This window comes from Danio rerio, chromosome 6 (genome assembly GCF_049306965.1).
Source record: "Danio rerio strain Tuebingen ecotype United States chromosome 6, GRCz12tu, whole genome shotgun sequence".
NCBI classification, from domain to species: Eukaryota; Metazoa; Chordata; class Actinopteri; order Cypriniformes; family Danionidae; genus Danio; species Danio rerio.
Window position 1 is genome coordinate 24,090,001 of NC_133181.1, and position 13,568 is coordinate 24,103,568.

At 33.5% G+C, this 13,568-nt stretch overlaps 1 protein-coding gene across 2 annotated transcripts in view; it reads right to left on the reverse strand.

Annotated features, from left to right (window-relative positions):
* Positions 1-13,568, reverse strand: part of si:dkey-237i9.1 — a 66,199-nt gene that overhangs the window by 6,437 nt on the left and 46,194 nt on the right. For both annotated transcript variants that reach the window (XM_073954064.1, XM_073954063.1), the window contains exons 9-15: positions 10,066-10,154; positions 9,887-9,957; positions 6,631-6,802; positions 5,324-5,458; positions 5,016-5,150; positions 4,574-4,825; positions 2,263-2,441 (exon numbers count right to left, since the gene is read on the reverse strand). In XM_073954064.1, the coding sequence (XP_073810165.1) occupies positions 2,263-2,441; positions 4,574-4,825; positions 5,016-5,150; positions 5,324-5,458; positions 6,631-6,802; positions 9,887-9,957; positions 10,066-10,154 (1,033 nt within the window). The remainder of the gene's footprint in view (positions 1-2,262; positions 2,442-4,573; positions 4,826-5,015; positions 5,151-5,323; positions 5,459-6,630; positions 6,803-9,886; positions 9,958-10,065; positions 10,155-13,568) is intronic.

A 13,568-nucleotide genomic window follows, 5' to 3' on the forward strand; every position in this document is an offset into this window, starting at 1 on the left:
AGCAGAGTTTTGTTCCAACACTAGTCAAACACACCTGAACAAACTAATCAGTGTCTTCAAGATCACTTAAACTCTATAGGGAGGTCTGTTTGAACAGGGTTGGAGCTAAACTGTGCAGAAAAACACACAATTTATTTTAGTGAATTGTTAAAAAACATTTTGGAAAATATTGCATATCAAGCTGTCGATATCTTCTCGCGGTTGAATTGGTTCGATATTAGAAAAAAAAAAAAGATCAGCATGCAGTAAGCTAGTTGCTATTTAGATTTAATTTAGGTCTTCATTCAGCTGACAGACACTTTGGCTATATACTCAGAGGATGAAATGACATCTAAACTTGCTGCAAAATATATGTAGGCTACAACATTAGTAATGGTTAATCAATGCATTTGCCTTATTAAAAAATATATACTATTTTTAATCTTGCAATTATGATAATTTTTTTGAGATATTGTGTTTTTATTAACTTAAATTAATAATTATGTATATACATTTTTTATTGATTTATTTTTCATTTGATGATTATTTTATTAATTTGAAAATGTTAATATTACATAGGCTATTTATATCTAAAATGCTTTGGCATTTAAATTTGCTTTGAACTTGAAAGAGAGAGAGAAGCAGATTTTACCTGTTAGTGGGGGTGCACATAACTCCTGAATAGCATAAAAGCATTTTTTTATTTCAGTCTTTTTTTAACAGTTTTTTTTTTTTTTACTTTAACCCACTGAAAAGAAAAGTGGCATAATAAATTATTATGTTTTGTTTGTCGCATAGAGTTAAATTTTTATGTGATATGTGTAAATGGTATGTTTTACTCTGGCTTACCACCAATAAGGTGGTGTAACAAATACATTTACATTTTAATTAATTGTTGTTCACATTAAATAATAATAATAATAATAATAAAAACTTTGGTTTGAAAAAGTATTCTGTGACACCCACATCCATCTTTAAAAACACAGGTTTATGTTTTAAATAATAACTCCGAATCAAACTGAAGCAATAATTTTAGGTCTATATAAACTATAAATTTTCTATGCAAATTAAAGCAATACTATTTGTAAAAACTAAAAATCTAAATTACCATATACTACAGTAGCCTATAGCCTATTAAAAAAAGGTCAATATTGCCTTGTTTCTCATCTTGCGCAGCGCACGTGCACTGAACCACAAGTGACAAAGACAGAAAAAATTTATTAAAATAATATAGGCTAGAATACAAATAATATAGCCCACTTTGCAGCTTTCTTTTAAATTATAGTAGGCCTATATAGAAATAGCACCATTTCTCAGTGTTTCGCTGGTAATGTCTTTAAATAAATAATTAGGCTTATTTAATTATTAATTTATTATTTATGTACAGTAATTGAGACACAAAATGAAATAGTAAAATATGATCAACAACGAAAATGTAAATTAAAACTGTTAATAAAAAGATAAATTAAAAAGCTTATTATTGATTGTCTTAGACCTATCACTTTAAAATAATTATGTTCATCTCTCTATATTTAGGCTAAAACACTACTTTATTTATTTATTTTTTTTTTTTCATTTATGTCTACTTATTTGTATGTGTGTTTGTACTTTCATTTTAGTTGTCTTTTAATTTTTAAATTTTACTTTCCAAAATGAATCCTTATTTCACTTAAAAAGTTTACAATGTTAACAAGTTTTTAATTATTAATGAATGAATTATAACATTTTGTTTTATTGTTTCATCTTCATTTACAAGTAGCAGAGTATTTAAAGCTACTGTTTAGGTTATTTCTGTCCGTTCACATGTCCTTCCTTTGTGCCCCCTGGCAGTATAGTCGCAAACTGCGGTCATACCTAAAAACATGTTCTTACTCCTTTAGAGCAGTGGTTGTACAAGGCACGGAGGTAATACTCATTTTAAAGTGTCACCTACAGTACCTGCATTTAAGTGCGTATAAAACATGAACACATTAAGATAGAATAAAATGCTTTTTTTGTTAAAGGTAGGGTAGAGGGTTGATTTGTTGAAAACATAACTTAGTCATATATTCCTAGCCTAAACTACTCTGAAGGCTGTAAAATGTAGGCAGAAATCATAAAAAATGCTGACAGTGGCTGCCAACTTAAAAAAAAAAAAAACAGGCAGGGAAAGAGTTATTATGACAATGCTGATAAAATATTTATACACAACAAAAAGGTTTTAATATAATTATAATTTTATAAATGACCATTATGCAGCAATGAAATTATTACAACTCTCAATTCAATGCTCAAAGTGTTTACCTGAAGTCTTCAGAGCCAAGAACCTCAGTGTAGTACATAACTTTACACTTGTGAGACGAAACCTGCAGAGTCGCCAGAACGTCATCCACTCGAGATAGGTTTGTAGCAGCACATGCTGGCATTGAGTGGAACTTCCACTGCAAAATATAGAAGCCTGGCCATCGCGTCACATGTGAACCCTAAAGGATGTGTACACATATTGGCAGGGAGAGCAAAAAAGGAAGAACAAAATTAGATAATCTATTTTATCTAGTAATTAACTAATTATCTAGTAACTGTCTCGTAATTACAATGAGCCACCACCATATTGAGCTGAGAGTGCAACACAATCTCACGGCAATTCGTAACTTTTTGATTTAGTGGCTACGGACGACAATGTTTAGGCAGGTTTGTTGCTAAGAAACAGCGCGCGCGCTCACACACACACACACACAGACACACACACACACAGACACACACACACACAAACACACACACACACAAACACACACACACACAAACACACACACACACACACACACACACACACACACACACACACACACACACACACACACACACACACACACACACACACACACACACACACACACACACACACACACACACACACACACACACACACACAATGCGTGCAGAACAGGGCAGCTGGAGCAACTCCCTTCAGATTCAACACGCATGATCGCGTTCATCAAATTTGCTTAAACTAAGCGTTCTAAAGTATGGTTGTATTTCACAAGGATTCTGACACAAAAACGTGAAGCAGACACTTGCGTTTAAGGGGGAAACAAGTCGAACTTAATAAAAAAATGTATCGTATGTGTTAACGCACTAATTTTGACAGCACTAGGGACAAAGTTTAGGGACAAAATTATTAGCTCCTTTAGGCAATTTTTTTTCTCAATAATCTACAGAACAAACAATCATTATACAATAACTTGCCTGATTACCCTAACCTGCCTAGGCAACGTAGTGAATCTAGTTAAGCCTTTAAACATCTAGTCAAATATTATTTACTGTCATCATGGCAAAGATAAAATAAATCAGTCATTAGAGATGAGTTATAAAAACTATTATGTTTATAAATGTGTTGAAAAAATCTACTCTATGTTAAACAGAAATTGGGTAAAAAATAAACAAGCGGTCTAATAATTCTGACTACAACTGTGTATATATATATATATATATATATATATATATATATATATATATATATATATATATATATATATATATATAAAGAAAGAGAGAGAGAGAGAGTTCTTTAAAACTGTTCTTATATTTCCCTTTATTTTCCCTTTATATATATATATATATATATATATATATATATATATATATATTATATATATTATATATTTTATATTTGTTTCGTCCTTGGTAAAATTGTTTTTCCCATGTAATTGTGTCTGATGATAAGTAAAAATGTTTGTCAAAATGTAAATTTGTCTCGAGCTTTGTTAAAGTGTTTCAAACTTTGTAATGTTGTTTTGCACTTCCCAGCCACCGTAGTATATATATATATATATATATATATATATATATATATATATATATATATATATATATATATATATATATATATATATATACACACACACACACGCACACACACACATATACATATATATAAAGGGAAAAGTTAACTTAATTTCACTTGACTTTTTAAAGGGGGAAAACAAACATAAAACAGCTTTAAAGAACTCTTGTGTTGCTCTCAGCCACCCAGCGATCTTAGGATAAGAATCAACAGGAATAGCAATATGCATTTAGGTAGATAATCAACATATTGCTTCTTATGCCACCAGATGTCACAAGCCGTTTCCATCCAACGATGTGAATAAAATTTATGCTTAAAACCGGGATATTACAAAAGAAAGTGCAAGTAATGCAGCATTTGCATTGAATGAGTGAACAAGAACAAAATTGTCACCTCCCGCTGAAATGACATCAAAGATCAAAAAGAAAAAAGAATAAGAGAAGCTGCGCAAGTCTTTTTCTTATATAATAAATTACGTGCACATTAGAAGACAATGGTACACTTTGTTGAAAGTGCATAGGTGGCACCACCAGCCACTGTAAAAATTAATTCTGACATATAGTGTACATATTCACCAGTTCATGTGTGTGAGCAAATTTTTATGAGTTTAAGAATGTTTGGGCCTAAAATGTGATCAAATTTGTATAATAATTATTATAATAAATATAATAAAAACAACAATACCAATTATACTACTACTAATAACAATAACCCCCACTATAATCATTATTCATGGAAAATCAAACTGAATACTGCTCGTTACTGACATACCTGTACACTTTCTCCCTCTTTGCAGGTAAGGGATGACTCCACCATGCTGTAGTCCTGACCCAGCAACCAGGTTTTCTCTATAAGCTGCACATTGTTGCCTGCAGGAGAGGTGATGCCATGGGTAGCCAGCGGATCTTTCCTTGCTGGCTGAGGAGCTTGTTTAGAGTGATAAATATTGAAGATCACATCACCTTTACATACATCAAAGTCCCAAGTGATAACCGAGGTGGCATCGATGATCTCAATTAGTTGCTAAAATAGAAGATATTGAAAAAAACAAACAAACAAAACAACATAAATAATAATAATTAAAATTGTAGCTTCAGTACATATTTTCTCAGACTTGAATAAAGAAAAGCAAAATAAATTAATAAAACTCACAAGATCAAATGAAACAAAAGCAATAAAAAAATTAACAATATATGCATTGCAGAAGTCTGACCTCATGTGGTGCTCCTTTGAAGATGCTGGCACTTTGGTAAATGGTCTCTGTCCACAGCCTAATCTCATCATTTTCTAATTCCTCTGCAGTTCTATACAGTGATTTGGGCACCAACCCACCCTCTGGCACTTCACACTGCACACATTTAGAAATTGTATTACTTTACTTCAATGCCCCTTATACAATAAATTCAATACCCCCATAAATACAACAAAACAAATCTAAGGATAATGTAATAACCAAACTTAAACAAATACATTTAAATTTTAGAAGTAAAAATAATTATTAAAAAAGTACACCATACATACCATACACTCTCCTCCAAGAAAATCAGGGATGACCTCTTTATCAATGTAGTCCACAAGACCACCAGAGCCCTGATAGTCATTTCCTGCATAGATCAGAAACTTCTTTCGCGTATTCTCATCAATGAAAGGGCTCACCTTTAAACACAGATAAAAACAGAGCACATTTAATGTACAGCTAATATGCTTTCTTTGAGTTGAGTCAGGCCGATAAAGAGCTTAATCTGTGTGACTAATTTGCAAAGATGAGAACATTGGATGAATAGGTAAAATGGCCACAGCTACAGAGGTCCTGGGAATAATTATTGTGATGTAAGTAAGACACACTTCTGTTGTTCTGTTTTTTTTTGTGTGTTTTATTTGTCTAAACTAATCACTTTTCTCTAATAATTAAAAAAAAATTGTATTTGTATTTTTTATTTGTCTAAACTAATCACTTTTCTCTAATAATAAAAAATAAATAAATAAATTTGTATTTTTTACTAAATATGTAATATATTTTGCCAAAATCTGTGCTATAAGTTAATATTAATTCATTAGATTGTATTACTAAACTAAATTGCAAACTGTTTACTCTCATCACATTTTTCCCAAATCTCAAACTTTAAAAACAATGTATAACCCTTAAAAGGTAAGGTTTAAATAGTTCTCCCCTTTTAAGGGTGCTTTCACACCTACACTTTTGTTTTGGAACCGGTCTCGTTTGTCCAGTTAAAGCGGTTCGTTTGGCATATGTGAAACCAGCAATCAAGCTAGGATTTACGCCAAATCAATCGGTCTGAGATTGCTTGAATGAGGTGGTCTCGGCTCGATTGAAACGAACTCTGGAGTGGATCGATTGCAGTGAGAAAGCATTACGATCCGAGCGCGGTTATATCACAGATGCCCGCAAACGAGTGATAATCTCCCAGTAATCTCGCGTCTCACTCCCGGTCCTCAAATACATCACGCACCCTTCTCACCCCTCCCCACTGCATCTCTCCTCGCTCTTTAGACACGTTGCACGCACCTTGTCAAACACCACCAAACCACCTGCCTGACAGCTTAGCGGGACTTTGCAAAATAAACCCTGACACTCTGACCAATGTGAGGAGAGTTTACTCACACGTGACTTGTTTTAGCTCTTTTGGTCCGTTTAGAAACTTTGCAGTGTGAAAGCGAACCGCACCAAGAGCAAGGAGCAACAATGTGACATTTTTTTTTCAATCCCCGTTTCAGAACAACTGAATCAATTCACAGGTGTAAAAGCACCCTAAGATTGCATTTTATGTTCAGTCCCTCTCTAGTTTTAAGAAAAATACACCCCTTACCAAGGTCCACAGAACAGGAAAAACTCTGGGAGCTCTGAGGATGAGAAGACGGCCTAGAGTCTCAGGATAATTGGCCTCCACCACCTCAATAATCCTTAGCAGAGCTTTGACTGCAGGACGCCAGAGATGCCTCATATTGAGCCCCTCAAGATCGACAAGACATGTCCAACAACTACAGGATCAGAAAATATGAATGAAGTTCAATGGAAAGGGAGACACTCACTTTTACAGTGTTAGATTATCAAAGTCAACAAAAAATACATCTGGGTTAATGATGTCATAAACCCTTTGGTTTACGCCACAGAAAATGAACAATTGTAACATTAGTTATAGAAAATGGCAAAATGCTGTCTTGTTCTCTATCTGGTCTTCCAAGGGACATGACACAGAAGAAATGGTTAAAATTTATCATTAATTATGTTTCAGAAAATCATTTAAAAAAAGTTAAAGCTTTTGAAAAATTACAGTCATTTTACAAAGGATAGATTCCAAAATCTTTCCCAGTATAGTGCTGGATTCAGTCAAAAAAAACCTTTAAAATAAAGAGCAGTTGCAAGAATAAATAAACAACCTGTAAGTATTTTTATTTGTTAGAATTGATATTTTCCATGCATTGTTCCTAGCGTTAACTGTATGTTGTAGCAAGGGCATAACGATGTAAACAATGGGAAAAACTGTTTGACACTCTTAACAATTTAGCTACAAAAACAAATTTGTATTTATTCATCAAAAAATAATAATCACCCACAATTTTCACCAGCGCAATGTCTCTCTATGTGACCACTTTTCCAGTGGTCTACATTTGAATTAATGAACTTGAGTTTGCAAATGGTATGTGAAACATCTTGCGTTTGCATGGGTTCAGCTATGTCTGATTCAGGCTCAAACTGATCCGGCATTATATACACAGGGGAGAGGGCCAGGAATAGGTGCAAAGACTTTCCCCTCGAGCAGTTGTGTGACGACACGCTGAGACATGCTTTTGAAAGAGTGCAGGTCATTGATGAGCAAAACCTCCAGCATGATCGGCCCCTTTCCTTTTCATATTTTGCGATCAATAATGACAGGGTGTATCCAGTGTATCAAGACACTCAAACCAAAGAAGACACAGCCCAATTACTAGTACCAAAGAGCCATCGGCAAATACTTTTCCAGGTGGCTCATTCTAATCCTATGACCAGACATTTAAGTCAGGTGGCCACACTAATTTGCCTCACGGCCCGATTCTTTTGGCCAGGCATTCACGGGGATGTCAACAGATAAATGACAGCTGCTAAACAAGCCACCCCAAAAGCACTATTGTGCCCTCTAACAATTATGGAGATCCCCTTCGAGAGAATTAGTATGGATTTCATCAGGCCACTAGAGCGATCCGTGTATTTAACCAAGTGGTGCTCACTGCAGAGCCATTTGGGCAGAGCTGAGCTCCAGCGAGGGGGAGCTTGAGCTTTGGCTCCTCCTTTCTTTCACTTCTTCTACGAGTGATGGGGGTAGGGTTAGGGGTGGGGTTGGTGTACGCATTAAAACAGCTTATAGGAGGAGGAACGAGAGCTCATGCTCCCCCTCGCTCAAATGGCTCTGCAGTGAGCACCGTCTCTATTTAACCTCAGAAGCTGCCTTGCACACATATTTTACTTAAGGCTGCCATCTTGTGGGCTGTTGTATTTGAATTTGAGGATGAGTAGATGGTAGTGTTATTGTGTCAAAAAAAAATGTAGCATATTTTTGATTGAGTTTTTATTATACAGTATTTATTCTGATGATTTTGAATATTGCACCTAACAAATATCCCAATTTACAAAAAAAAAAACTAACAAAAACTAAAACTAATCCTGAAACTAATAAAAACTAATTAAGACTAACTGAATTTGAAAACAAAAAGTCAAAACTCTAAAAGTCAAAAGTCAATTACCCCAATTCCCATGATCGATAATCAATTAAATTAATCAATTAATCGATTAATTGTTAACCTTATTAATGTCAGATTTTTTTGCTTTGGTAGTCACAGACATGACAGGATGTGTAAATGACTTTTGGCCTTAAATAGTAAATATTGTACAGCTGTGCCCAGATTAGCTTACAAATGATTAAACACTGGCTTTATTAGTCCCTTCAGAGATTGTTATGAATATCAATGGTGTGGTCATTGCAACACACACACAAAAAGTCTCTTTCTTAAATAGAATGCACAGAATGGACTTCTTGTTATGATTTCCATGCTGTCCATGATAAGGTGTGTTGAATACAATAGCTGTTTCTATTCACCTATTTTTATGCACATAAAAAAACGATTGATGGAAACGCCAAGATGCGAAATTTTGAAAATGCGCATAAAAACGTATGAGCATAACTGAGTAGGATAAACTTTTTATTCAATAAGAAAAGATGCGCACAAACTAAAATGGAAACACTTTTACCGCACAAACTCCAGCATGCGCATTAAAAAAGGTCATAGGATTTTGTTATAAGACATCATGTGATGATAAAAAGTGTGTGTGAATGGATAAACCAGCAGGCTGAGCACATTGTAAAACATCCGAAATGTTTGTTTGGTCATTCTAAAATGCCTTACCGTTTAGGTATTAGTGTTATTATATTATTAATGACCTCCAGAATCAAGAGCGTATGTGCTCCGCCTCTGACACCTTCAAACGCCACCGCGCATTACTGTGTGTTAGGATTGCCTTCTGAGGTGCAAGTCATTTAATAGATGCGCCAGTTAATCAGAAAGTGACGATTTTGTTCACTTTGATTCGTTGGATGGAAACACAGCTGTATTCGCACATCTTTTATGCGATAATCCAGTTTTGTGCATAAAGTTCATTCGCATTTTTGGAAGGAAACATAGCTAATGTTTTATTAAGCAATCTTTTGTATCCCTAATTAGTATTAGCCAAAGGTTTGTCAAAATTGTTATTGGTAATAAAAATCTCATCGGTGCATCCCTATTTTTGCATACCAATGCCAGTGGTGTCCTGCCACCATGGTGGCACTATACCACAAAACTACTTAAACTAAACTGAACTACACTGTTTCAATTTACTATGACCTTTTATGTGAAGCTGCTTTGACAAAATCTATAATGTAAAAGCGCTATACAAATAAAAGTGAATTGAATTGAACTACTTGAAAAGAACTGCAGAAATGAGAATGATAAGCTTAGATTGCTTTTTCAAAAAATGTAAAAAGTAATTTGTTAAAACAATAACAGTCACTTAATAGGTGAAGCGAGAAAATCTGACAGTCCTGTAAATACCTAATTGGCCGACCAAACACTTTGGTGTTCTCTTCACAGCGTCTTAGACCCTCTTCATTGATAGACAGCACCTAATTTTCGATACATGATGTTAGACTCATCACTCTTCATTTACTTGCATATAAATGAAAAACACTAAAAGGCATTTTGAAAAAAATGAGGGTTAATTAATCTCTAACATGTCTGAGCAGGGATTCTTCTCCAAGTGCTCGAACCAGCCCTTTGGTGTCCATATGTCCCAGGCGTAAGATATACAAAGGCCGGCCATCTGCAGCAGTACACAAAAAGACAAATCATAATATAATCAAACATCTTTATGAGTCAACACACCATGACAGGCTCTGTTAATTTTTTTTATCAAATTATACAAACAATTAAATAATATTAACAAGAAAAAACAAGCTATGTCTTTACTTCTAAGAGATAAATGCATAACCTATAAGCTTTTAATTGGTAACATTTTAAAATAATAGTCTCTTAGTTATTGTTAGGTAATGTATATAACAGGGGTGCTCAACCATGTTCCTGGAGATCTACCTTCCTGCAGATTTCAGTTGCAGCCCATAACTACACCCGCATGTAGTTATTAAGTGCTGCTAAGGTCTTAATTAATTGGTTTATTTGGGTTTGATCAGGGTTGAAGCTGAACTCTGTAGTAGGCATGGGACGATAACCGTTTTCAAGGTATACCGCGGTTTGGAAAAGTCAAGGTTTTAAAACAGTCAACATTTTCTGCAATACTGTTAATAAGGTATGTGCACATTTGTTTATTTACATTTTGCTTTTAGGACAAAAGTATCTTCAGCAGAAAATATATCTAAAAAAAATTATTTTTGAAACAAATAAAGACAGCAGAATTCAATAATTAACTTAGCCTGACATGTTTACTGCTTAAAAATATTTGAAATGTTTCTCAAAATAAAATATATTGAGTTCAAAAAAAGTTTTTTGTTTTTAACACATACACTTAAAAAGAATATATTTTAGAGCACTAATCATACTACCGTGATACCATTTTTATTCAAAGTTATCATATAATCAAAATCTTATATAGGCCCATGCCTACTCTGTAGGTAGATCTCCAAGAACAGGGTTGAGTACCCCTGGGATATAACAATGTTTGCAAACACCTTACAGTATTTATTTATCTTTGTAATTGTTATTGAATATAAAAACGTTCATTGTAAGTTCATGTTTACTATTTAATAATGAATTTGTAACTATTATTAATACATTTTGAACAATATTGTTCATAAACAGTTCATGTTAGTAAATATATTAATGTACCTTTAAAAAAAGTGTTACAAAAATTATATATTTATTACATATGTTGAACGACACCAGAAGGCATGTAATGTGATACATAATGAGTGTGTAGTGTCTTTTTACAACAGGAGTGGGGAACGTCCGGCCTCTGGGCCTTTTGTGGCCCGTGAAACCATTTGATCTGGCTCCATCCAACAATTCAAAATCACCCCTCATGAAATAAATAAATAAATTTCTGTGATAGAAAGTGAGTTGTATACATTTGTTGCTCTGCAAAGCTCAGTTTTACATGAAAATAACTTAAAGCATGTGCTGTTATGTAACGTTTGCAGCACAGTATGCGCATCATTTACTGATGTACGTTCGAATCATTTATATTTTTAATAGTGCAAATGAGACCGCATGGCATGCTTCTGTGTGTGTGTGCGCGCTTAGCCTCGGAGACGAGCAGAGCACACACATCTAATGCCATCTCAAAGTGAGTGCTTTAATGGTCAAATACATGTACATTTTTGTCAGATCACGGTGTTTAGGGATTATTCATATTAACCCTCTATTTGTAATAAACAAACAAGTTGAGAATCAAAAGACATGCGAAAGAGAAACCATTTTAAAGCCGCGCTATTCTTAATGAGACAATGCGCAACATTCCTGCCGCTGACTGTTTTTATTATTAATTAAACAACAAAAGGACAAAATCACTCACTGCTCTTGACTGAAGGATTTTTGTAGCTGAAGTTTTTTTCTTACTGTGAAAATGCTTAAAGCACAGTTTGTTTCATATTTTTATTCTATTGTATTTATTTCCCTTTCCTTATTTACAGGGAGGAAAATAACTGGGCAAATATAAAATCAGATTTATTTGCCCTCCTGAATTATAAGTGACCCATTTTCCCCAATTTCTGTTGAATGGAAAGATTTATTTTCAAACCATTTTTAAACATAACATATTTAATAAGTCATTTCTAATAACAGATTTATTTTATCTTTGCTATGATGACAGCACATTATATTTAACTAAATATTTTTCAAGATACTAGTATTCAGCTTAAAGTAACATTCAAAGGTTTAATTAGAGTAATTAGGCAAGTCATTGTTTAACAGTAGTTTCTTCTGAAGGCAATCAAAAATATATATTGCTGAAGGGGCCTAATAAGTTAAGTTGAATCGAATCGAATCGAATCTAATCTAATCGAATCTAATCTAATCGAATCTAATCTAATCTAATATTGACCTTAAAATAGTTTTCAAAATATTAAAAACTGCTTTTATTCTAGCCGAAATAAAACAAATAAGCCTTTCCCCAGAAGTAAAAATATTAGAGGAAATACTGTGAAAAATTCCTCGGTTAAACATCATTTGGGAAATATATATATATATATATATATATATATATATATAAAACATTTTACAGGAGGGCGAATCATTTTGACTTCAACTGATAATCGTTTTGAATAATCGTGATTACAATTATGACTAAAATAATCGCGATTATGATTTTTTTGATCGAGCAGCGCTATAATTTAGTATGGCCCCTAAACGATGTTACAAAAATGTAAATGGCTCTTGATAGAATTTTTTTTTCCCCAACCCTGATTTACAGCAAGAAACATTTTGGTAGGCCACATAATAACTCATGGACCTGCACAATTTGTGTATTACTGTGTTTTACCATTGAAAATAAAATTATATGTGCATTATAAGTTTTGTTGACAGTTGATTGCCTGTCTTGTGATTGATGTATAACTGATGAATTCTTCAACCTTGTCTTAAGGCTGCCTGACTAAAATAAAAAAAAAAAAAAAAATTACTAAAAGAAAAAATTTGTAATCTGCAATCGTAAACATGTAACCTGTCTTGTCCCATAGAGGGTCTGCTTACATGCTTTACCCTATATCACCCCAATATGACAATCTATACACTGTACCTACACATATGTCTGTCCAAACTGCTTAAAGTAGATTTTTCACCATAGGTACCCTTTAAAAATATTTTTATTTATCAAAATTGATTATATTTGCATAACATATTTCACAGATCAAACTCTACTTCACACATGGGAAAAGACAACGTAAAGAAAGACACAATGACACACTCATGTGCAAAGCTGACACTGTTTATCGGGGCACTTTTTCTTTCTGATAAACTTTATTTTTAAAGAAGAGCTGCAAAGCCTCTGGGCATAGGAATGCCTCCATAAAAAGTTTCCTTCTGCACCAAAGTAATACCATCTATCTATTAAACTTCAATGGCCCTCAGCAACAGAATAATTTCTTATTCTGTTATTATTATTTCTGTTTACATGACACAATGTTTCTTTTCAGTGTGTTTTAGGTAAAAAAAGCTGTTGAAATAAAAATATTATTGATATTGAAATATTATTAAAAATTAAAAAAAAAACTGTAATGAAAGAAAA